General features: G+C 39.3%; 1 protein-coding gene across 6 annotated transcripts; it reads left to right on the top strand.

The window, feature by feature from the left end:
- Positions 1 to 13,855: 13,855 nt before the first annotated feature.
- On the top strand, positions 13,856 to 22,167 carry LOC140891640 (uncharacterized). 6 transcript variants are annotated; one of them, XM_073300233.1, is made up of 6 exons: positions 13,856 to 13,948; positions 14,039 to 14,166; positions 14,274 to 14,323; positions 15,041 to 15,100; positions 15,694 to 16,787; positions 21,922 to 22,167. In XM_073300233.1, the coding sequence occupies exons 5-6, from the start codon at positions 15,695 to 15,697 to the stop codon at positions 21,975 to 21,977; spliced, it is 1,149 nt and encodes a 382-aa protein (XP_073156334.1). In that variant the 5' UTR covers positions 13,856 to 13,948; positions 14,039 to 14,166; positions 14,274 to 14,323; positions 15,041 to 15,100; position 15,694; the 3' UTR covers positions 21,978 to 22,167. The 6 variants fall into 6 exon arrangements, 4 of the variants coding, with proteins under 4 accessions (XP_073156334.1, XP_073156336.1, XP_073156335.1 ...); XR_012152586.1 differs by lacking the exon at positions 15,694 to 16,787; XM_073300235.1 differs by lacking the exon at positions 15,041 to 15,100.
- The last annotated feature ends 368 nt before the right edge of the window (positions 22,168 to 22,535 follow it).

Below are 22,535 nucleotides of genomic sequence, written 5' to 3'. Positions count from 1 at the left end.
ACCGATGGCGTGGCAGATCTAAATCAAGAACTGGAAAAGACAAAAATACCTTTGAAAAGAAATTGAAGTGCTGGAGCTGTGGTGAAACTGGTCACATGAAAAAAGACTGCAGATCACCCAAGAATAATGCAAATGCTGTTACTGAGGATGTACATGATGCCTTAGTACTATCCATGAAAAGCCCGGTTGATTCATGGGTTATGGATTCGGGAGCTTCATTTCATACCACCGGTGATCGTGAGGTGTTTAGTAATTACATTGCTGGTAATTACGGAAAAGTTTTCTTGGCTGATGGAAAACCGTTGGAAATAGCTGGTATGGGTGATATCAGTTTGAAAATGTCAAACGGATTCATCTGGAAGCTCAATAAAGTGAGGCATGTAACAAAGTTGACCCGAAATCTGATCTCAGTGGGACAGCTCGATGACGAAGGCCATAAAGTGACCTTTGGTGATGGCTCTTGGAAAGTGAGCAAAGGAGCCATGATTATTGCTCGAGGAACGAAAACTGGAACCCTGTACATGACTTCCAGTTGCAGAGACATGTTAGCAGTTGTGGATGCCGGGGCTAACTCAAGTATATGGCACTGTAGACTTGGACATATGAGTGAGAAGAGAATGAAGATGTTGATATCAAAAGGGAAGCTACCAGAGTTAAAAACTGTCGAACACAAATTGTGTGAAAGTTGTGTTCTTGAAAAATAGAAAAGGGTGAGCTTTTCAAAAGGCGGTAGAGAACCGAAAGCAGCAAAGTTGGAGCAGTTTTATACTGACGTGTGGGGACCATCTCCTTTGACATCCCTTGACGGCTCACGATATTATGTCACATTTATTGATGATTCAAGCAGGAAGGTCTGGGTTTATTTTTTGAAAAATAAATCTGATGTTTATAAAACCTTTAAGAGGTGGAAAGTCATGGTGGAGAATGAGACCAACTTGAAAGTGAAGTGTTTACGGTCTGATAATGGTGGAGAATATGAAGATATTGAGTTCAAGAAGTATTGTGCACAGAACGGGATCAAGATGGAGAAAACCATTCCTGGTACACCTCAACAGAATGGCGTGGCTGAAAGAATGAACAGGACCCTGAATGAGCGAGCCAGGAGCATGAGATTGCACGCTGGACTACCAAAATCATTCTGGGCTGATGCAGTTAACACTGCATCGTATCTGATCAACAGAGGACCTTCGATACCACTTGATTGTAGAATACCAGAGGAGGTCTGGTGCGGCAAAGGAGTAAACCTTTCGTTCTTGAAAGTGTTTGGTTGTCTCTCATATGTTCCATCGATTCAGCCAACAGAAGGAAACTTGATCCGAAATCAAAGAAATGTTTCTTTATTGGTTATGGAGATAATGAGTTTGGTTATCGGTTCTGGGATGACCAAAATCGAAAGATTATTCGGAGCAGAGATGTCATTTTCAATGAGCAAGTTTTGTACAAGGACAAGTCAGACATTGCAGTAGGAGAAAAATGTCCCGAAGTCCTGAAGTCAAATGAGGTGCCATTGATAGATATTTCTATGAATGAGTCGGAGGATAGTAACCAGGAAGAAGAAACTGCACAAGAAGTTGATCCACAAACTCCGGTGATTGAACTCAAGAGATCGTCGAGAACCATCAAACCACCTCAGAAATACTCCCCTGCACTTCACTATATTTTGCTGACTGACAAAGGTGAACCGGGGACCTTTGAAGAAGCGATGCAAAATGATGATTCAATCAAGTGGGAGTTAGCCATGAAAGACGAGATGGATTCACTGTCATCCAATCAGACTTGGGAGCTGACAGAACTTTCGAAAGGCAAGAAAGCATTACACAACAAGTGGGTGTACCGGATCAAATAAGAAATTGATGGCCGCAAACGGTACAAGGCAAGACTTGTTGTAAAAGGCTTTCAACAAAGAAAAGTCATTGATTACACTGATATTTTCTCTCTGGTGGTAAAGTTAACTACTATCAGGACTGTACTTGGATTGATGGTAAAAGAAGATTTGCATCTGGAGCAGTTAGATGTAAAGACTGTGTTTCTTCATGGTGAGCTAGATGAAAAAATGAATCAATCACAGGGATTTGAAGTACGAGGTAAAGAGAAAATGATGTGCAAACTTCAGAAAAGCTTGTACGGTCTCAAACAAGCTCCAAGACCGTGGTACAAGAAGTTTGATGGTGTAATGAATAATGATGGTTTCCCGAGGTATCATGCTGATCACTGGTGTTATGTGAAGCTTGATGATTCTTATATCATGCTACTGGTATATGTAGATGATATGTTGATAGCAGGAGTTTGTCTGAAGGAGATTGATAAACTAAAGATAGAATTTGCTATGAAGGATTTGGGTGCTGCAAAACAAATTCTTGGAATCGGGATCCTTAAAGATCGGGTGAATGGAGTCTTGAAGCTTGAGAAAATTCCTGAAAGTAAAAATTCTGCTGATATTTTTACGAAGGTGGTGACCACTGACAAACTGAAGTTGTACTCGACTTCAGTTGGACTACAAGCGTAAATAAGGGGGCATGAGCTGCTGCATTGACTGTGTAAAGCCTTAATTGAAATCAAGTCTTCAAGTGGGAGAATGTTAGTCAAAAATAAAATAATCATGATGGCCAATTTTTCAAGGATGGTGGCTGACACGGAGTTGCCATAATTGAAGTTTGATTGGCTGAATGGAATTTGACCAATTAAGAGGAGAAGAAAGCCTGCAGCTTCCTCGTTCACATTGTCAGGGAGCTCTATAAATAGAGCTCCCCATTCATCAGATTATGTATCCCACAGCGCAGAGAGCATAGGAAATAAGAAACAAAGAAAAGAGTTTCTTGGGTTTTCTTGAGTGTTCTCTTGTGTGAGTTAGAGAAATATTTTTTTCTCGGTAATACTCGGGTGTTGGGATCGAGTGAGAGATATAGTGTTTTGTATACACTTGAAATATTTCTCCGGTTATATATATTTGCAGCAGCTCCGTGGACGTAGCCTATTTTGGGTGAACCACGTAAATCATTGGTGTTCTTATTGATTATTTTATTCCGCAATTATTATCGTCATGTTCGCTCCGACATAATCCATAACAGGTTATGCACGAGGAAATCAGTTTATTCTTTGAATTCAAACCGGTGTGCTGCCGCAGAAAACAGAGCATAGGACATGAGTTGGTGTTTTTGTCCAGAAGCTCAAGGATGTTGCACTCATCAATTTAAGAGACTTATTACCTTGAATCACAGCCATACATTGTCAAGAAAACTCGGTACATTCATTTTTTAAATTAGCTTTGAGAAGAGCACTTGTGAGACCTCGGTTTTCAACAACTAATCTCGGATTAAACAACAATTAAGCATACAAGATCCAAGACTAAAAGTAAAAGAATTTTTTTTCTTTTTTTGTTAAGAAGGGGGTGCGCCCGGGCGGCTAAAAACTGCAGCCCGGGCGCCTCCCAAAACAGCAACCTGCTGTTTGGCCCGAAGGGGGGGTGCACCCGGGCGGCTAAAAACAGCAGCCCGAGCGCCCCCTGCTGCAGAACTTGGGAACAGCAGAAAAACAAGGAGGCTCGGCTCCAAAACTTCCAAAACGAAATCATGCATTACAACGCAACTCAAAACGTTAATACACATGCATACTCCAATACAAAGTAGTTCTAAAGTTATACAATCTCAAACTAATAGAACATGCATCAATCTAAGTTCCATAACCGATACAAAACAAGTTCGAATAAAATCTACGTTCGATTACATATTCGACTTCTAAAACAACAAGGCCTCACTCTATCAACTCTTTCGCCTAGTCACGCAATCTCTGACTCGGTCCTGCTCCACCTCTCGCCAAGTAAACATACAAACAAAGACAACAGCCGGATAATCCGGTGAGAATAATATTCCCAGTAAAAGAGACTATCATGCAATATCATAAAAACATCTCAAACGAAATGTATCATCTTACAGATATTCAAATAACAACCATGCAATTCCACAAGCATGTTTAAAACTCAATTCATATGCATAAATGCAATGCATGTATTTAAAATCTGGGATTATCAAGTCGGATAATCAAAAGAGTTGCTGCTTTTGCTTTTGGGATCCCGAGGACGAGATCACGTAAACAACTCACCGACTCTCCCGATCGAGGTGGTACTACATATCTCCATCCTCTAGACTTTGGTGCGACTATAAGGAGTATGCTAGCACTAGGTGAAACGGCTACACCCAGGCCACTCGCAATATAATCCCCAAAACGTCTATCATAAAAGGGCCGTCCTGCCCGCTGCTCAAATCAATGATTCTTGGCTCAAGATTAATGCAATGCAAACATAACTCAATCAACTATATTCAATCAAAAGCAAATAACATGCAAGTATGTGATTCTTCGGAACACTCGAATCAAGTCGGATTCGAGTCACACGTTCCATTCCAATCTAAGTCATCTTATACCTCTTTTCAACAACGTCGATGCTCCAAACGTGGAAACAACAACGATTCCTCAAACAAGATTCAATCAAACTTTCTCAATCGATAATAAGAGAATCGATTCTATATCGGCTCCAATCTCCAAGTTGCACAAAGCTGCAATCTCGCAACTCCACTGGCCTCAAATCAATCTGTACAAGAAGTAATAAAGGCTCGAGATTAACATACAACTCAATCGAAGGCTTGGCTCAAACAATTCAAACCGATAGACAATCCAAAACTCAAACCAGCGGCATAACGGTTGTATTCTGATCAAACCAAAAACGCAGACAGCATAATATCAATCCAATAAACTCAATTCAATCAACATTCCACCATAACAATCCAATTCTAACAAATCATATAACTCAACTTTTCGAATAATCTTCCAAAATTCACAACAAATCTGAACGACGTTCTATTTCAAAACCGACAGATAATAAACGATCAGAACTCTGCCGAGATCAACATACTCGAATCTCGAACGATTCTAACAACATCCAAAAACTAGAATGAACCTTATCGTAGAAAAACTTACGATAGAACGAAGCTCTCGCAGCTGTGATCGCTAATCTGCCTTCAGAAATAAATTCCAACGGACGGATCGAGCTCGGGAGGAAATCTGGAAAGCTTGGGAGTTTGGGAATCGTCTTCAATGGAGGAATCGGTGGAGAGGGTGAAGAGGAAGGAGAAAGAATAGTCAACAAGCTTATAAATATCTAACAAATCCCAAATTTGCATTTTAGTCCCTGAAAAATCTGAAATTTGCAAAAAGGACCCTGATCAAAATCAAGTCGGCTCTTGAACTCTGGAATCTCCGATTATCTCAAATAAAGTCGATTAAGATAAAATCGGGGCGTTACAATTCTCCCCCTCTAAGAAAAGATTTCGTCCTCGAAATCAGCACGATTCCAACACGAACTATGTCTCTCAACTTACTCCTTCAAGTCCGTCAATCAAAATTCGACTCATTCTCGTCAGAAAAATCTTCCTCTGCTTAGTCACAATTCGATTCATCTCTGGTTCCAAAATAGGTGACACAGAAAATCACCTCCAAACAACAGGGATCTTCTTCTCTTCTTGTACAAATCTTGAAAAGTACATTCAAGAATTCACCAAAAAGCTGTCGTTGTACAAAGTCTCCACAAGAATCCGGAGTTCTGCCAACTAGTGCTAAGTCGAGCACTACAACTCATGGCATAACGTCAAGAGTTCAACTCGTCTAATCTGGCTGTCCGTCGTTCTGAGGATATCGAACTGAAAAAGTTAAAATCAGACAACAAAATTTCATCGAAGTCCTTGCCGAAAGCATGAGTGCATCAAGGATCTCTGTCTAAACTGACAGACTTCGGCAAAATATGACATCTGACGACCTCTGACAAGATCTCAATCCTCTAATCTTGAATGAAAGTCATTCTGTACGGAATACGGTAGCAGATTCCAACAATCGGTCAATCAAATCAGATAGTAGATAAAATAAGAACAGCTCAAAAAATCGGTTGCTTCATACAATTCCTCAGATAAAAATTCGCAGTAAGAAATCTCATACAATCTAATCCCCTTCTCTGCTTTCAAATCAGTTCCGTCTGCTAAAATAATTACTCCAACTCTTAAGATTAGAACAGATCACATGAATTTTCTCATAAGACAATAGAAAACAGATCTTCAAATCAATAAGATCGCTGCGAGCTCAAGGTCCAGATTCAGACATTGAGTCTCGAGATTCTTCAGCTGTCTCGATGTCTAGAGTTAGAGTGTGATTCCTCTGAATAAGAATACATCCCAAAAATTTCGATAAGAAGAGATCGTTGATCGACAGAAATTCCGTCATCAAATCATACAATCGAATAAGACCATTCGATCCAAACAGAATTCAGACATTGAAGAAAAACATACAACTGCTCGGCACAAACATCTGCTATACGATTCTCAAAAGCTCTGAAAGATCAGTACAATTCTCATTCCAAAAAGATAAGAAATCAACGATAAGAATTCCTAGTCTCAACTAATTCTTCTAAAAGATTCGGTTAACAGAAGTTAACAACACTACTGGAGTATTCATCAATTCGAACGATTCGACAATTTAATAGAGGCACGTTAAACATAAATAGATTCTTCAATAAGAAGGCAAGAGACTCGCCAGTATCTAACAGTCCAATAAGAATAGGAAACTCAAAATCAAACGTTACCTGATCTGTCATTATCGGGTGCAGCCTGAGTCTGCGGATCCTCAGACAGAGCAAAAACTCGTGCCTGCTGTCTGGGAGGCTGGCTTGCATACTGATTACCTTCCTGCACATTCTGTTGCTGAGGTTGGAAAGAGTGGACAGTAGGTGCTTGCTGCTGAGGCTGAGCTGTCTGTCTCGGGAAAATTCCACTCTGAGCTTGCTGAGGAACACGCTGAGGACACGTTCTCGCAAAATGCCCCGCCTGGTTACAAATATGACAGCTTCAAAAAATACCTCTACACTGATCACTGGAGTGACGACCTCCGCACTTGGCACAAGACATGCCTGACTGTCCCAAACTCTGTCCCGATCCATTCTGCCTCGAACCACTAGAGCTCGAAGAACTGGTTCCGTGCTTCTTAAACTTCTTCCCTTTCGGATGATAGTAATCCTTCTTATTACCTCCACTGCTACCACCTTCAGAACTCGGTGGTTGATTATGAAACTGAGATGGTTGGTTCTGGTATTGGTAAGGTTGTGCCTGAAACTGTCCTTGCTGTTGCTGCGGCACAAACTGACCTCCACTCTGCCTCCACAAACCTGCTTCTGCTCCTTTTGCGTGATTCATGGCATCCGCAAAATTATCTGGCCTAGCAGTGTTTACCAGCGTGAAGATGTTAGGGTTCAAGCCATTAATGAAATGGTCGGCTTTAGCTTCCTCATCACCGGCAATAAGCGGTGCAAAACGCAACAGACTATCAAACTTGGCTACGTACTCTTCAATGTTCAGATTCCCTTGCCTCAGATTGGCAAACTCAGCTCCCTTGTCCTTACGGTACGAGATAGGGAAAAATCGCTTATAAAATTCAGATTTGAAAAGAGTCCAAGTAACTTCCGTACCTCTATTCTCCATTGCTTTTTTCGTCATGATCCACCAGCTCTTAGCAACCCCACGAAGCTGATGAATGACTAACCTGATTCGACGGTCATCTGTGTAATCGATGGAATCGAACAACTGATCGATATCATCCAACCAACTCTCACAGTCAACTGGATTTTCTGAACCCATTAACAACGGCGGATTGAACGACTGAAACCTCTTCAGCAAGGTTTCCATAGGCGTCGCTGTAGCATCCATCTCAACCGTTTCAGTACTAGCTTGCTCAGTCGCAGGGAGAACTGGCGGTGTGTTTCTGTTTATCACTCGACGAGGACCCATCTGATAATCAAAGGTTAGGACACGAGATATCTCAATCGCTGAAATTCGGTGCCCTTGCAACCTCTCAGAATTCCGGATACATGTGAAATACAGTTCATATCTCAAATAATTCATGCTTCATAATTCAAATCACAAAATCATGTAACTCAAATAATTCTCAACAATAAAGCATGCTCGCATGGTATTTAAATAAATCAATTTAAATAACTCAATCACATGCGAGAATCAATTCATGCGGACTCGATCTACCCCGCTCACTCCTAAATTCAGTCCAAGAATCTTATCTCTCTGATACCACTTAATGTGAGACCTCGGTTCTCAACAACTAATCTCGGATTAAACAACAATTAAGCATACAAGATCCAAGACTAAAAGTAAAAGATTTTTTTTTTTTTTTTTTGTAAAGAAGGGGGTGCGCCCGGGCGGCTATAAACTGCAGCCCGGGCGCCTCCCAAAACAGCAACCTGCTGTTTGGCCCGAAGGGGGGGTGCGCCCGGGCGGCTAAAAACAGCAGCCCGAGCGCCCCCTGCTGCAGAACTTGGGAACAACAGAAAAACAAGGAGGCTCGGCTCCAAAACTTCCAAAACAAAATCATGCATTACAACGCAACTCAAAACGTTAATACACATGCATACTCCAATACAAAGTAGTTCTAAAGTTATACAATCTCAAACTAATAGAACATGCATCAATCTAAGTTCCATAACCGATACAAAACGAGTTCGAATAAAATCTACGTTCGATTACATATTCGACTTCTAAAACAACAAGGCCTCACTCTATCAACTCTTCCGCCTAGTCACGCAATCTCTGACTCGGTCCTGCCCCACCTGTCGCCAAGTACACATACAAACAAATACAGCAGCCGGATAATCCGATGAGAATAATATTCCCAGTAAAAGAGACTATCATGCAATATCATAAAAACATCTCAAACGAAATGTATCATCTTACAGATATTCAAATAACAACCATGCAATTCCACAAGCATGTTTAAAACTCAATTCATATGCATAAATGCAATGCATGTCTTTAAAATCTGGGATTATCAAGTCGGATAATCAAAAGAGTTGCTGCTTTTGCTTTTGGGATCCCGAGGACGAGATCACGTAAACAACTCACCGACTCTCCCGATCGAGGTGGTGCTACGTATCTCCATTCTCTAGACTTTGGTGCGACTATAAGGAGTATTCTAGCACTAGGTGAAACGGCTACACCCAGGCCACTCGCAATATAATCCCCAAAACGTCTATCATAAAAGGGTCGTCCTGCCCGCTGCTCAAATCAACGATTCTTGGCTCAAGATGAATGCAATGCAAACATAACTCAATCAACTATATTCAATCAAAAGCAAATAACATGCAAGTATGTGATTCTTTGGAACACTCGAATCAAGTCGGATTCGAGTCACACGTTCCATTCCAATCTAAGTCATCTTATACCTCTTTTCAACAACGTCGATGCTCCAAACCTGGAAACAACAACGATTTCTCAAACAAGATTCAATCAAACTTTCTCAATCGATAATAAGAGAATCGATACTATACCGACTCCAATCTCCAAGTTGCACAAAGCTGCAATCTCGCAACTCCACTGGCCTCAAATCAATCTGTACAAGAAGTAATAAAGGCTCAAGATTAACATACAACTCAATCGAAGGCTTGGCTCAAACAATTCAAACCGATAGACAATCCAAAACTCAAACCGGCGGCATAACGGTTGTATTCTGATCAAACCGGAAACGCAGACAGCATAATATCAATCCAATAAACTCAATTCAATCAACATTCCACCATAAAAATCCAATTCTAACAAATCATAAAACTCAACTTTTCGAATAATCTTCCAAAATTCACAACAAATCCGAACGACGCTCTATTTCAAAACCGACAGATAATAAACGATCAGAACTCTGCCGAGATCAACATACTCAAATCTCGAACGATTCTAACAACATCCAAAAACTAGAATGAACCTGATCGTAGAAAAACTTACGATAGAACGAAGCTCTCGTAGCTGTGATCGCTAATCTGCCTTCAGAAATAAATTTCAACGGACGGATCGAGCTCGGGAGGAAATCTGGAAAGCTTGGGAGTTTGGGAATCATCTTCAATGGAGGAATCGGTGGAGAGGGTGAAGAGGAAGGAGAAAGAATAGTCAACAAGCTTATAAATATCTAACAAATCCCAAATTTGCATTTTAGTCCCTGAAAAATCCGAAATTTGCAAAAAGGACCCTGATCAAAATCAAGTCGGCTCTTGAACTCTGGAATCTCCGATTATCTCAAATAAAGTCGATTAAGATAAAATCGGGGCGTTACAACACTTGAGTTGACTGCCAATATGATGATCTATTTGTGCTAGCATATTGTTGATATCAAGCATGTCTAGTCAATTCCCTTACATCAATAGTTGTGCTTAAATATATAAAAGGGACGCTTAAATGATTTATGAATATTTCATTTGGTATGTCAATCTTGACTTTGTGTTGCTTGGTGGTTCGAGTTATATTTGTCAATTTTTGATTAAGTTTGCTAGTTGCTCAACTTGTTTTATTTGTGTTGAAACTATTTGTGCATTTCATATTTTTGAAAATTTAAAATTTATGAAATGTCATATGCTACAACACTTTTTGTTTGCTCTTTAAAATTCTTTTATGATCATATTATAAAGATAAGGAGAGTAATGATTTTTGACTTGCAATTGTATCTTTCATATACTTGCGCTTTATAATTTCAAATATCAAATCCGTTTATTCGAAAAATGATTTGAATTCCAATGTACTTTCTCTACTTGCATAAGTAATCACTTGTGTGTGAAAAAGAGGAGAAATAATATCATGTGAGATCATTATTTTTCTATGTGAATACCCTCTACATGTTTAAATCTTTTTAGAATCATTCATTGAAGGGACACATCATAAGCTTACTTGTTTTGGGATCACAATCATATTTTACAACTTCTTGATCTACTTATACTTGTTGACTATATATGGTGGCAAAAGTAGAGAAATATGGAAGATGATTTGGTCAAGTTAATTTTTAATTATCTCCTGATCTTTGTGAGTGACTAAAATTCATAGTATGTGATATTTACAAACACTTCCCTCGTTTTTTTTTTGTTTCGACATTGTTGTTCCGAAATGCGATCTCTTTTACCAAAATAATCAAGTGAGGATGAAAATTTATTTTTTGCATACATATTTAATTGAAGTTGTTTTCATGAGTTAGTCACCCCTCTACCTTTATAAAATATAGGGGGAGAGCTAATTATAATTTTAAGGGGGGGGAGTTTTTTTTTTTTAATCTTTTTGATTCACACAAAAAGGGGGAGAAATATGTTAAATAAAAATATGATTTTTGCATTACTTAAGTTTAAATATTCATATTTTTATCCAAGTTTTGTGATCATCAAAAAAGGGGAGATTTTGGGATTTTTGGAACACAAGCAATCTTGATTTTGATGATAACGAAACTTTTTATTGTGTTTCTAACATATTTACTATAGTGTGAAGTTTTCAACTCAAGATGGAAGCCAAAACTCGAAATTAGCTAAACTGAATTTCTGGCGAGCTTCAGTTTTTCAATGATATCTTACATCTCAGTGATCCAAATGATTAGACGCCAAAGCAACTACAAATAAAACTCAATTTGAAACATATTGTATCTCACGTCAGTTGAGAAAAAACGGATGTTATCTTGGCCAAACTGACGTCGCAATACCAAAATTAATCGAATCAGTTTAGCAGCAAACACACCATCAGTTTACCTAATGCAGTTCTGGTAATTTGGCCATATCTTGCAGCTCAATTATTCGAATGGAACGATTCACCAGGCGTTGGAAATATAAGATAATGATATACAAATCATATTCATAAGTTGAAGACTGAATCGGATCCTAAGTAGATGCTAAACGGAGTTGACATTACTGGTGCGGAAGTGAAATTCTGTAGAGCCAAATTTCTGCAACAGTCTGGTTTATTAAGCATAACTTTCACATATGAACTCAGAATTGAGTGATTCTTGATTATGTGGAAATCTAAGAACAAGGGATACAACTTTTATGTTTATCACTTTGCCCAGAAATTAACGGATCAAGAGATATAGCACTAAACTACTCGCATGCACTCAATCGATTCTGTGCTAAACTGATTTTGAGTAGCTCTGATATTTCAACTATAATTTTTGCATATGAACTCCGAATTGATTGATTCTGGTGGAGTTGGAAATCTAAGATCAAGGGCTACAACTTTTGTATTAATCACTTTGCCCAAAAATCAACGAATCAAGAGATACAGAGCTAGACGGATCACATGTCTCGGAAGTTGCTAAACTACTACCTAAACTGAAGTTGACCAAGAGTAGTTTACCCATCCAAACTGAAGATTGCTCAACTGCTACAGTGCCGAAACTGTACAGTATCAGTTTCGCACCAAATTCAGTTTACCAAGATCAGTTTAGTGAAATTCAGTTTAGCTTCAGAAAAGGTACAGAAACAGTACAAAAGTATTTTAACGGCTCTATTTTTGTGTCTAACGGCTATATCACTCTTGGAGCCTATAAATACAACATCTTGGAGTTCAAACATAAGCTATTGAAGGAGATCAAAAGTATGGGCAGCCTACTTGAAGAAATCAGCTAGTTGAGAGCAAAGCCCAAGGTGTGAAGAACCCATCAAAATTTTTGAGCGTGAAAAGTCAAGTTCTTCACATCCAACTCACTCACATATAAAAGAGAGATGTATTTCATAGATTAGTTGAGTGAGAGTCTTTACACAAAGACGTTAAATATTGTGTTTGTAGTCTTGGCATAAAGACGTAAAACTATATGCGGATTGTGAGGTTGCGGCCTACAATCGAGTGGTGGCTAGGAGTTCTAAGATAGGCAATGGTAAGTCCTAGTCTTGGATTGGGTTTGTACAAATGGATTGTATAAATCAAAGTCTTCTAGTGGATCCTTCCGAGGAGGAAGAAGGGGTGACGTAGAAGTTGTTGAAATCTTCGAACATCCATAAACAAATCTGAGTCTCTTTATTTCTTGCATTTATTCATTGCTACTGTTTTAGATTGCATTGTTGAAGCATTTTATGTGTTTGATAAAATGCTTCAACTAAACTGTTTTCATCTATCAACTTGCATCCTTTTAAAATAATTTACAAAATGATAAATTAGTTTCTACGAAGGATTATTTCGAGTGTTTTTCGCTTGGTTTGAAAACCAAACTCGATTTAATTCATCGGTTTTTAAATATTTCAAGTACCGAGCTATTGTAGCTCAAGAAATCTTTTAAAGTGTGTATTCACCCCCCCTCTACACACCGTGTTCGATCCTATCAATCGGTATCAGAGAGGGTTGTTCTTGAAATAGCATTTGAAACTGATTTTGATCTTAAAAATTCGTTTTTCATGATTTTTCTAACATATATATGCATAGTTGAGTTTTCTGGCATCTTGTAGCGACTTTGGGAAAAATAGCATAACTCTCTGCTCAAGTCTCCAAACGACAAACCGCTTTTTGCATTGCAAACTAAACTCGTATAGGATCGCAGCGGTATAAATTTGCAGCATGGTTATTGTAAGACCCAGAAGTTAATTATCTGGAAATTTGGCATAATTAGAATTATTATTGAGATGCTAAATTAAAATAATTATTTATGCCAAATAAATTAGTAAGTGTATTAAAAATATGTATTTTTGAATATCGAGATTAAACGATATAAAATACATATTAGAGTTAAAATAATACACGAGCGTTAAAATATCTGGACTGTGTCAAGTTGCCCAAATAATAATTAAATAAAGGACACACACCCTTACATATATACATATACACGCATAAAACAAAAGGAAGAAAGAGAAAAGAAAGTTCATCCCTAACCCCAAATCCCGTCACTCCCGTCACCAACTGTGCAGCCTGCGTATTTCGCTCATAACTTTCTCGTCCGGAGTCCAAAATTCGATTCGTTTGTTGGGTTTTCTTCCTTACATCCGTGGCTTCGATTCAAGCTAAGAATCTCTGAATTTGATGCCCATTTGTACCCAAATCGATTCCAGTTCGTGACCTGCTTCTGTGCAATGCCGAAGCTCTGTTCGTGATCTGTTCTTCGTGGGTTCTTCTCGGACTAATTCCTGGTAAGTTTCAGTCCTTTTAAGCTTAGTAACTGTAGGACTCGGAACCTAGTTCATGTCCAAATGCTAGCTCACCATTTCGACTCGTTTCAGTTGCGTTTTGGGTCCTCCGGCGAGCTGCCGCCGTGTCACCGCCGTGATACAATATTTGTTCGGTTCCAGATCAGTCTAGCTTCGAATATTGAAGCTTTTAAACCCAAATTCCAGCTGGTTTAGTCGAGGTATAACAGGCTGTCGACTTTGGGATTTTACCCTCTTGGATTTAATTTGATTTCGTTGGTTATATCGCATCGTTTTGATATATATTGGAATATTAATTGTGTTGTAGGCCGAAACTTTGGGAATTAGAGTTGAGGACCTTCGTTTGAATTGGTATAGGTATGTTACGGTTGGTAACATACAACGATAAAAATATAAATATTGTTTTGCCGATATTATGTTGATTACGTGAACTATATGGATTATGTGAATTTAAATGCCTCGTTGTTTATATGTTAAATTATTTGATATATTTTGTGGCATTTAGAATAGGGCATGATATTCACTACGTCACACGTTGAGCCCTATCATTCTTGTTACCCGTTATCATGTTGTATTGTACTCTGGGCACACGCATTGTTATTTCAGGAATCAGCTGGTGGCTTTTTATGCCTAGTATCCCTGAGACCGAAATTATGATTGTCTATTCCTTGATGCATTTTTTGTGTGATATGCACTTGGAATCTTGACATCGTATGTTGTTCGTTATTGTGCCTATCTGTTGTATCGTTATCAGCTGTATGGAGGCCGAGTCGTGGGTGTTTAATTTCACCCAGCACGACATACCTCGCATACTTGGCAGGGCGGTTTAGTTACATGACGATGTAGCTCCCCTGTGTTCTAGCTCGAGCATTGTTCCAGTTGTTATCGTACCGTTTGTTGGCTCCTGTTATCCCGTTTACTTTGAGCCCAGTTCATGCATTGCATACTACATTTTATAATGTGTTTATGCATAGTTTATATGTTTTGTTGTTGTTGCCTAACTGTTTCATACCAGAATCCTAACCTCAGTTAATTCTGGGGGGCTACTGTGGCTGCTGTTTGGCACCATGGTAGGCTACCCAAGTGACTTTTCAGCACCAGGCGGAGGGTCCGCTGGCGGAGCTCGTTGAGGAGGTTGGATCATGTCTTGTCTCCCAGTTATATTATGTATTATCGGAGTTATATTATGTATTATGTTAGAGTCATTTTTATATTCTCCGGGGAGATGCCCCGATGTATTTGTGTTGTATTTGAGAGTTCCTGCTATGTTTTAAATTATTATCAAGCCTTGTGGGCTCAGGTATGTGTTAACTGTTTTAATTTGTTTTCGTGCCTGGCCGGCACATGGTTGTGTGATGTTTAAGTTTGTTGAGTTCCTAGTTTTAGTTATTTTAAATAAACTGTTGTCTGTGTATTTTGGGATGTCCTACTTACGGGGAGGTCATGCCGAAATTTTTATAGGCCCAAAATTTATTTTAAATCGTTTTTCCGCTGCTTTGACTTCTAATTATTTGTTTGTATGATAATTAAATGTAATTAGAGTAACCGGGCCTCACATCATGGTATCAGAGCATAAACTGGGATATGCTCAAACTAGAGTCTAGGACACTTGAGTCTAGACACTAAAGTTGATTTTTGCGCTTGTTGTTGCTACTTTTCAGCATGTTTATGTGCATATGTGATATGTTTATTTTCATTCTAATTCTTATTATGATTTATATTTATAGAATGGCTGAAAGTGGTAATAATGCTGAACGTGGGCGTGGTCGTGGGAGACCTCGCATTGATGTTAATACCGAGGTTAATCAAGCTACTGGACGATTGGAACAACTTAGGATGGATGAGTTAGTTGCCCGTTTCCATACCATGCGTCCACCTCGTTATTTTGGTAATGAGGGACCTGAAAAAGCTGAAATCTGGATTACCGAGATTGAAGATCTCTTTGATTTGATTGAATATCCGTCGGCGCAACGTTTGAAGCTAGCACTCCATCAGTTGAAGGATCGTGCTAAGATGTGGTGGGCTACTACCTTGATGACTTTGGAATCTCAGAAAGTAACACCGTCTTGGGATGTATTCAAGCTGAAGTTCAGGGAAAGTTATTGTCCTCCATCATTCTATAGTGCCAAATCAACTGAATTCCATAACTTGAAACAAGGAAATACGTCGGTGCAAGACTATGCTGATACTTTTTACGAACTGTTGAAGTATGCTCCTCATGTTGCTGCTAGTCAGGGAGCTATTGTTGAAAGCTTCACTGAAGGATTAGATGATCGCTTGCATCCATTTGTCTCGACTGGAAAGCCAATGAATTATCCCGAAGCTGTGGAATTGGCAAAAAGGGCTGAGGCAAGTTTTCGAAGGAGAGGTGGAAACAAGACTCCTATCCAGCACCAATATGGCAAGCAATCTTCAAGTCATTTTAGTACTTCATCTTTACGTCCAAAAGGGAAACAATTCAAGAAATCTGGTTCTAGTTCTACTAGTTCTGAAGGTTCTGGAAAGCAGAGTGGACAACGCTACACTGGTCCTTATTGTGATAACTGCGGTGGGAAACATTTCAGCAATCAATGTGTGGGAGTTCAAGGACTTTGCAATGTTTGTGGCAGACCAGGACACTTTGCTCGAGTTTGCCCCAGTCAGACAGGAAAATCAGTGCAGGCAGGTAGTGGAACACCTGGTGGCAAATTTTCTGCACCATCCCACTCTTCTCAGCAGTCGAGCAGGCCACATCAGCAATCAAGAGGTCCAGGTGGTCAGCAAAATCAGCCACCAGTTCGTGTATTTGCCTTGACAGAGGACGAGGCACAGGCAGCTCCAGGTACTGTAATTACTGGTAATTGCACTCTATGTGGTTTTACAGCACGAGTACTCTTTGATACGGGAGCATCACATTCGTTTATCTCTCATGCATTTGTCGCTTCGCATGATCTTTGCACCACTAGTATGAATGGAAATTTATCAGTTGCTACTCCAATGGGAAGAATGATCATAACTAATAATGTTGTGTTTAATGCGGTGTTGCTCTATGCTGATAATGTGTTGTACCTGAATCTTATAGTCCTACCTATGCATGATTTCGATTGTATTGTGGGTATGGATGTTCTAACTTCTAATAAAGCCACTGTCGATTGTTATAGAGGAATAGTTCGATTTAGACCTAGTTTTGCTCCTAAATGGAATTTCTATGGTCGAGGTTCACGAGCTAAGATTCCTTTAGTCTCTTCTATCGAAATGACTCGTCTGTTGGACTCAGGAAATGAAGGTTTTCTTGTTTATGCTGTCGATCTGTCTCAAGGTGAGCGGTCAATATCTGACATTCCTGTTGTCTGTGAATTTTCTGATGTATTTCCTGAGGAAATTCCTGGATTTCCACCAGAACGAGAAGTTGAGTTCAGTATAGAACTGATGCCAGGAACTGAACCTATATCTCGAGCACCGTATCGATTAGCTCCTGTTGAGTTAAAAGAATTGAAAGAACAGTTACAGGAATTGTTGAGTAAAGGTTATATTCGCCCAAGTTCTTCACCTTGGGGTGCTCCTGTTCTTTTTGTTAAAAAGAAAGATGGCACGATGAGAATGTGTATTGATTACAGACAATTGAATAAGTCAACCATCAAGAATAAATATCCACTTCCAAGAATTGATGACTTGTTTGATCAGTTACAAGGTACGGCGGTGTATTCCAAGATTGATCTTCGCTCTGGATATCACCAAGTACGAGTTAGACAACAAGATGTTACAAAAACAGCATTTCGCACTAGATATGGACACTTTGAATTTTTAGTTATGCCTTTTGGTTTGACTAATGCTCCTGCTATTTTCATGGACTTGATGAATCGTGTATTCAGAAAATATTTCGATAAGTTTGTCATTGTTTTCATCGACGATATTCTTATTTATTCTAAGTCCGAAGAAGAACACGCCAAGCACTTGAGGTTAATTCTTCGAATTCTTCAAAAGAAACAATTATATGCAAAGTTGTCCAAGTGTGAATTCTGGCTAGACAGAGTTGTCTTTCTAGGCCATGTTATCTCTGAACATGGTATTTCTGTTGATCCAAGTAAAGTAGAAGCAGTATTGAATTGGCCAAGACCGACGAATGTGCCAGAGATTCGGAGTTTTATGGGTTTAGCTGGTTATTATCGTAGATTCATTGAAGGATTCTCAAAGATTGCTAAACCTATCACTTTGTTGACTCAGAAAAATCAGAAATTCATTTGGTCTGATGAATGTGAGTCAAGTTTTGTTGAGTTGAAGAAGAGATTGACTTCTGCACCAGTACTTACAATTCCAAGTGGTTCTGGAGGATTTGTTGTTTGCACAGATGCTTCGTCTCGAGGATTAGGTTGTGTCTTGATGCAACATGGCAGAGTAGTGGCTTATGGTTCTCGTCAGTTGAAGACACATGAATCTAGATATCCTGTTCATGATTTGGAATTGGCTGCTATTGTCTTTGCTCTAAAAGTCTGGAGACATTATCTATTTGGAGAACAATTTGTAATTTATTCAGATCATAAGAGTCTCAAATATTTATTTTCTCAATCTGATTTGAATATGAGACAAAGACGTTGGATGGATCTGTTGAAAGATTATGATTGTGAGATCCAATATCAGCCGGGAAAAGTGAATGTCATTGCTGATGCTTTGAGTCGTAAAGTCGATAATGATGCTCAACTCTCCTCAATCTATATTTCTAAGTTGCACGAGGATATCTGCACTTCTGGTTTGAATTTTCAGATTCAAGGGAATGCTATCTGTGTTTCTCAGATTTCTGTTGAACCTGAGTTAATTCAGATTATTAAAGCTGCCCAAAAGTCAGATGATCAGATCCAGAAGTCTTATGATTTAGTGACTCAAGGACATCAATCTGGATTTTCAATTTATTTAGATGACTCTCTTCGATTGAATGGAAGATTAGTTGTCCCAGATATTCCTGACTTGCGCACAGCCATCCTTAATGAAGCTCATTGCACTCGTTATAGCATTCACCCAGGAGGCAAGAAAATGTATCATATTCTCAGACCTCAATTTTGGTGGAAGAACATGAAGAAGGATGTAGCTGAGTTTGTATCTCGTTGTATGGTCTGTCAGCAAGTCAAGGCAGAACGTATGAGACCAGGAGGATTACTGCACAGTCTTGAAGTTCCTCAGTGGAACTGGGAACATGTGGCTATGGATTTGTCACTCATTTGCCACGTACTTCTCGTCACTTCGATGCCATTTGGGTAGTGGTTGATAGATTGTCCAAGTCAGCTCACTTTATTCCGTATGAAAGGACTTACTCGTATAAGAAAATGGCTCGTTTGTTTATTGAGAATATTGTGAGACTGCATGGAGTTCCAGTTGCAATAGTCTCGGATCGTGACCCTAGATTTACTTCAAAGTTTTGGACTAGCTTCCAAAAAGAAATGGGTACACGACTTGCGATGAGTACTGCATACCATCCTCAGACCGATGGTCAAACTGAGCGTACAATCCAAACTCTTGAGGATTTGCTTAGAGCTGTAGTTATGGATTTTAAAGAGAGTTGGCAAGAAGCTTTACCATTAGCGGAATTTTCTTACAATAACAGTTTCCAAGTGACTATAGGCATGGCTCCTTTTGAAGCTTTGTATGGTCGCAGATGTAGATCACCGCTCTGTTGGGATGAGTTCGGTGAAAAGCAATTGACTGGACCCGAGATTGTTCAGGAAATGCATGACAAAGTTCAGTTGATACGTCAAAGAATGAAAGCTGCCCAAGATCGACAAACAAGCTATGCGAATAAACGTCGTCGACCTTTGGAATTTCAAGTTGATGATTTTGTATTTCTAAAAATATCACCGTTTAGAGGCGTTGTTCGTTTTGGTATGAGAGGTAAGTTGTCACCTCGATACATTGGTCCTTATAGAATTGTTGAACGTATTGGGCCTTGTGCTTATCGGTTGGAGTTGCCACAATCTTTGGATGGCATCCACGATGTGTTTCATGTATCTATGTTGCGTAAGTATGAGCCTGATCCGTCTCATGTCATTCAGCCTGATGAGGTTGAACTCGATCCAGCATTGTCTTATACTGAGTATCCTATGTCTGTCTTGGATCGCAAGGAGAAAGTTCTTCGCAACAAAGTTGTACCACTAGTTCGAGTTCAGTGGTCGAGGCATGGGGTAGAGGAATCTACTTGGGAGTCTGAGGAGAAGATAAGAACTTCTTATCCATATTTGTTTGATTCCTAGCATAGAAGTGTGGTGTCTTGCGTTTCAGATGTATGTGTGTAAACTGAAATTTCGAGGACGAAATTTGTTTTTTTAGTGGTGGAGAAATGTAAGACCCAGAAGTTAATTATCTGGAAATTTGGCATAATTAGAATTATTATTGAGATGCTAAATTAAAATAATTATTTATGCCAAATAAATTAGTAAGTGTATTAAAAATATGTATTTTTGAATATCGAGATTAAACGATATAAAATACATATTAGAGTTAAAATAATACACGAGCGTTAAAATATCTGGACTGTGTCAAGTTGCCCAAATAATAATTAAATAAAGGACACACACCCTTACATATATACATATACACGCATAAAACAAAAGGAAGAAAGAGAAAAGAAAGTTCATCCCTAACCCCAAATCCCGTCACTCCCGTCACCAACTGTGCAGCCTGCGTATTTCGCTCATAACTTTCTCGTCCGGAGTCCAAAATTCGATTCGTTTGTTGGGTTTTCTTCCTTACATCCGTGGCTTCGATTCAAGCTAAGAATCTCTGAATTTGATGCCCATTTGTACCCAAATCGATTCCAGTTCGTGACCTGCTTCTGTGCAATGCCGAAGCTCTGTTCGTGATCTGTTCTTCGTGGGTTCTTCTCGGACTAATTCCTGGTAAGTTTCAGTACTTTTAAGCTTAGTAACTGTAGGACTCGGAACCTAGTTCATGTCCAAATGCTAGCTCACCATTTCGACTCGTTTCAGTTGCGTTTTGGGTCCTCCGGCGAGCTGCCGCCGTGTCACCGCCGTGATACAATATTTGTTCGGTTCCAGATCAGTCTAGCTTCGAATATTGAAGCTTTTAAACCCAAATTCCAGCTGGTTTAGTCGAGGTATAACAGGCTGTCGACTTTGGGATTTTACCCTCTTGGATTTAATTTGATTTCGTTGGTTATATCGCATCGTTTTGATATATATTGGAATATTAATTGTGTTGTAGGCCGAAACTTTGGGAATTAGAGTTGAGGACCTTCGTTTGAATTGGTATAGGTATGTTACGGTTGGTAACATACAACGATAAAAATATAAATATTGTTTTGCCGATATTATGTTGATTACGTGAACTATATGGATTATGTGAATTTAAATGCCTCGTTGTTTATATGTTAAATTATTTGATATATTTTGTGGCATTTAGAATAGGGCATGATATTCACTACGTCACACGTTGAGCCCTATCATTCTTGTTACCCGTTATCATGTTGTATTGTACTCTGGGCACACGCATTGTTATTTCAGGAATCAGCTGGTGGCTTTTTATGCCTAGTATCCCTGAGACCGAAATTATGATTGTCTATTCCTTGATGCATTTTCTGTGTGATATGCACTTGGAATCTTGACATCGTATGTTGTTCGTTATTGTGCCTATCTGTTGTATCGTTATCAGCTGTATGGAGGCCGAGTCGTGGGTGTTTAATTTCACCCAGCACGACATACCTCGCATACTTGGCAGGGCGGTTTAGTTACATGACGATGTAGCTCCCCTGTGTTCTAGCTCGAGCATTGTTCCAGTTGTTATCGTACCGTTTGTTGGCTCCTGTTATCCCGTTTACTTTGAGCCCAGTTCATGCATTGCATACTACATTTTATAATGTGTTTATGCATAGTTTATATGTTTTGTTGTTGTTGCCTAACTGTTTCATACCAGAATCCTAACCTCAGTTAATTCTGGGGGGCTACTGTGGCTGCTGTTTGGCACCATGGTAGGCTACCCAAGTGACTTTTCAGCACCAGGCGGAGGGTCCGCTGGCGGAGCTCGTTGAGGAGGTTGGATCATGTCTTGTCTCCCAGTTATATTATGTATTATCGGAGTTATATTATGTATTATGTTAGAGTCATTTTTATATTCTCCGGGGAGATGCCCCGATGTATTTGTGTTGTATTTGAGAGTTCCTGCTATGTTTTAAATTATTATCAAGCCTTGTCGGCTCAGGTATGTGTTAACTGTTTTAATTTGTTTTCGTGCCTGGCCGGCACATGGTTGTGTGATGTTTAAGTTTGTTGAGTTCCTAGTTTTAGTTATTTTAAATAAACTGTTGTCTGTGTATTTTGGGATGTCCTACTTACGGGGAGGTTATGCCGAAATTTTTATAGGCCCAAAATTTATTTTAAATCGTTTTTCCGCTGCTTTGACTTCTAATTATTTGTTTGTATGATAATTAAATGTAATTAGAGTAACCGGGCCTCACAGTTATGCACGAGGAAAAGCAGTTTATTCTTTGAATTCAAACCGGTGTGCTGCCGCAGAAAACAGAGCATAGGACATGAGTTGGTGTTTTTGTCCAGAAGCTCAAGGATGTTGCACTAATCAATTTAAGAGA

The sequence above is a fragment of the Henckelia pumila genome, chromosome 3 (genome assembly GCF_033568475.1).
Source record: "Henckelia pumila isolate YLH828 chromosome 3, ASM3356847v2, whole genome shotgun sequence".
NCBI classification, from domain to species: Eukaryota; Viridiplantae; Streptophyta; class Magnoliopsida; order Lamiales; family Gesneriaceae; genus Henckelia; species Henckelia pumila.
This window is presented reverse-complemented; position numbering and strand designations above follow the sequence as displayed.

Excerpts from the sequence above, each read along its gene's own strand:
- LOC140891640 (XM_073300235.1), top strand. The coding sequence starts at position 15,695 with ATGGCTGAAAGTGGTAATAATGCTGAACGTGGGCGTGGTCGTGGGAGA. Across the intron at positions 16,788-21,921 it reads CGAGGCACAGGCAGCTCCAG|GCTACCCAAGTGACTTTTCA; the intron begins GTACTGTAATTA and ends GCACCATGGTAG.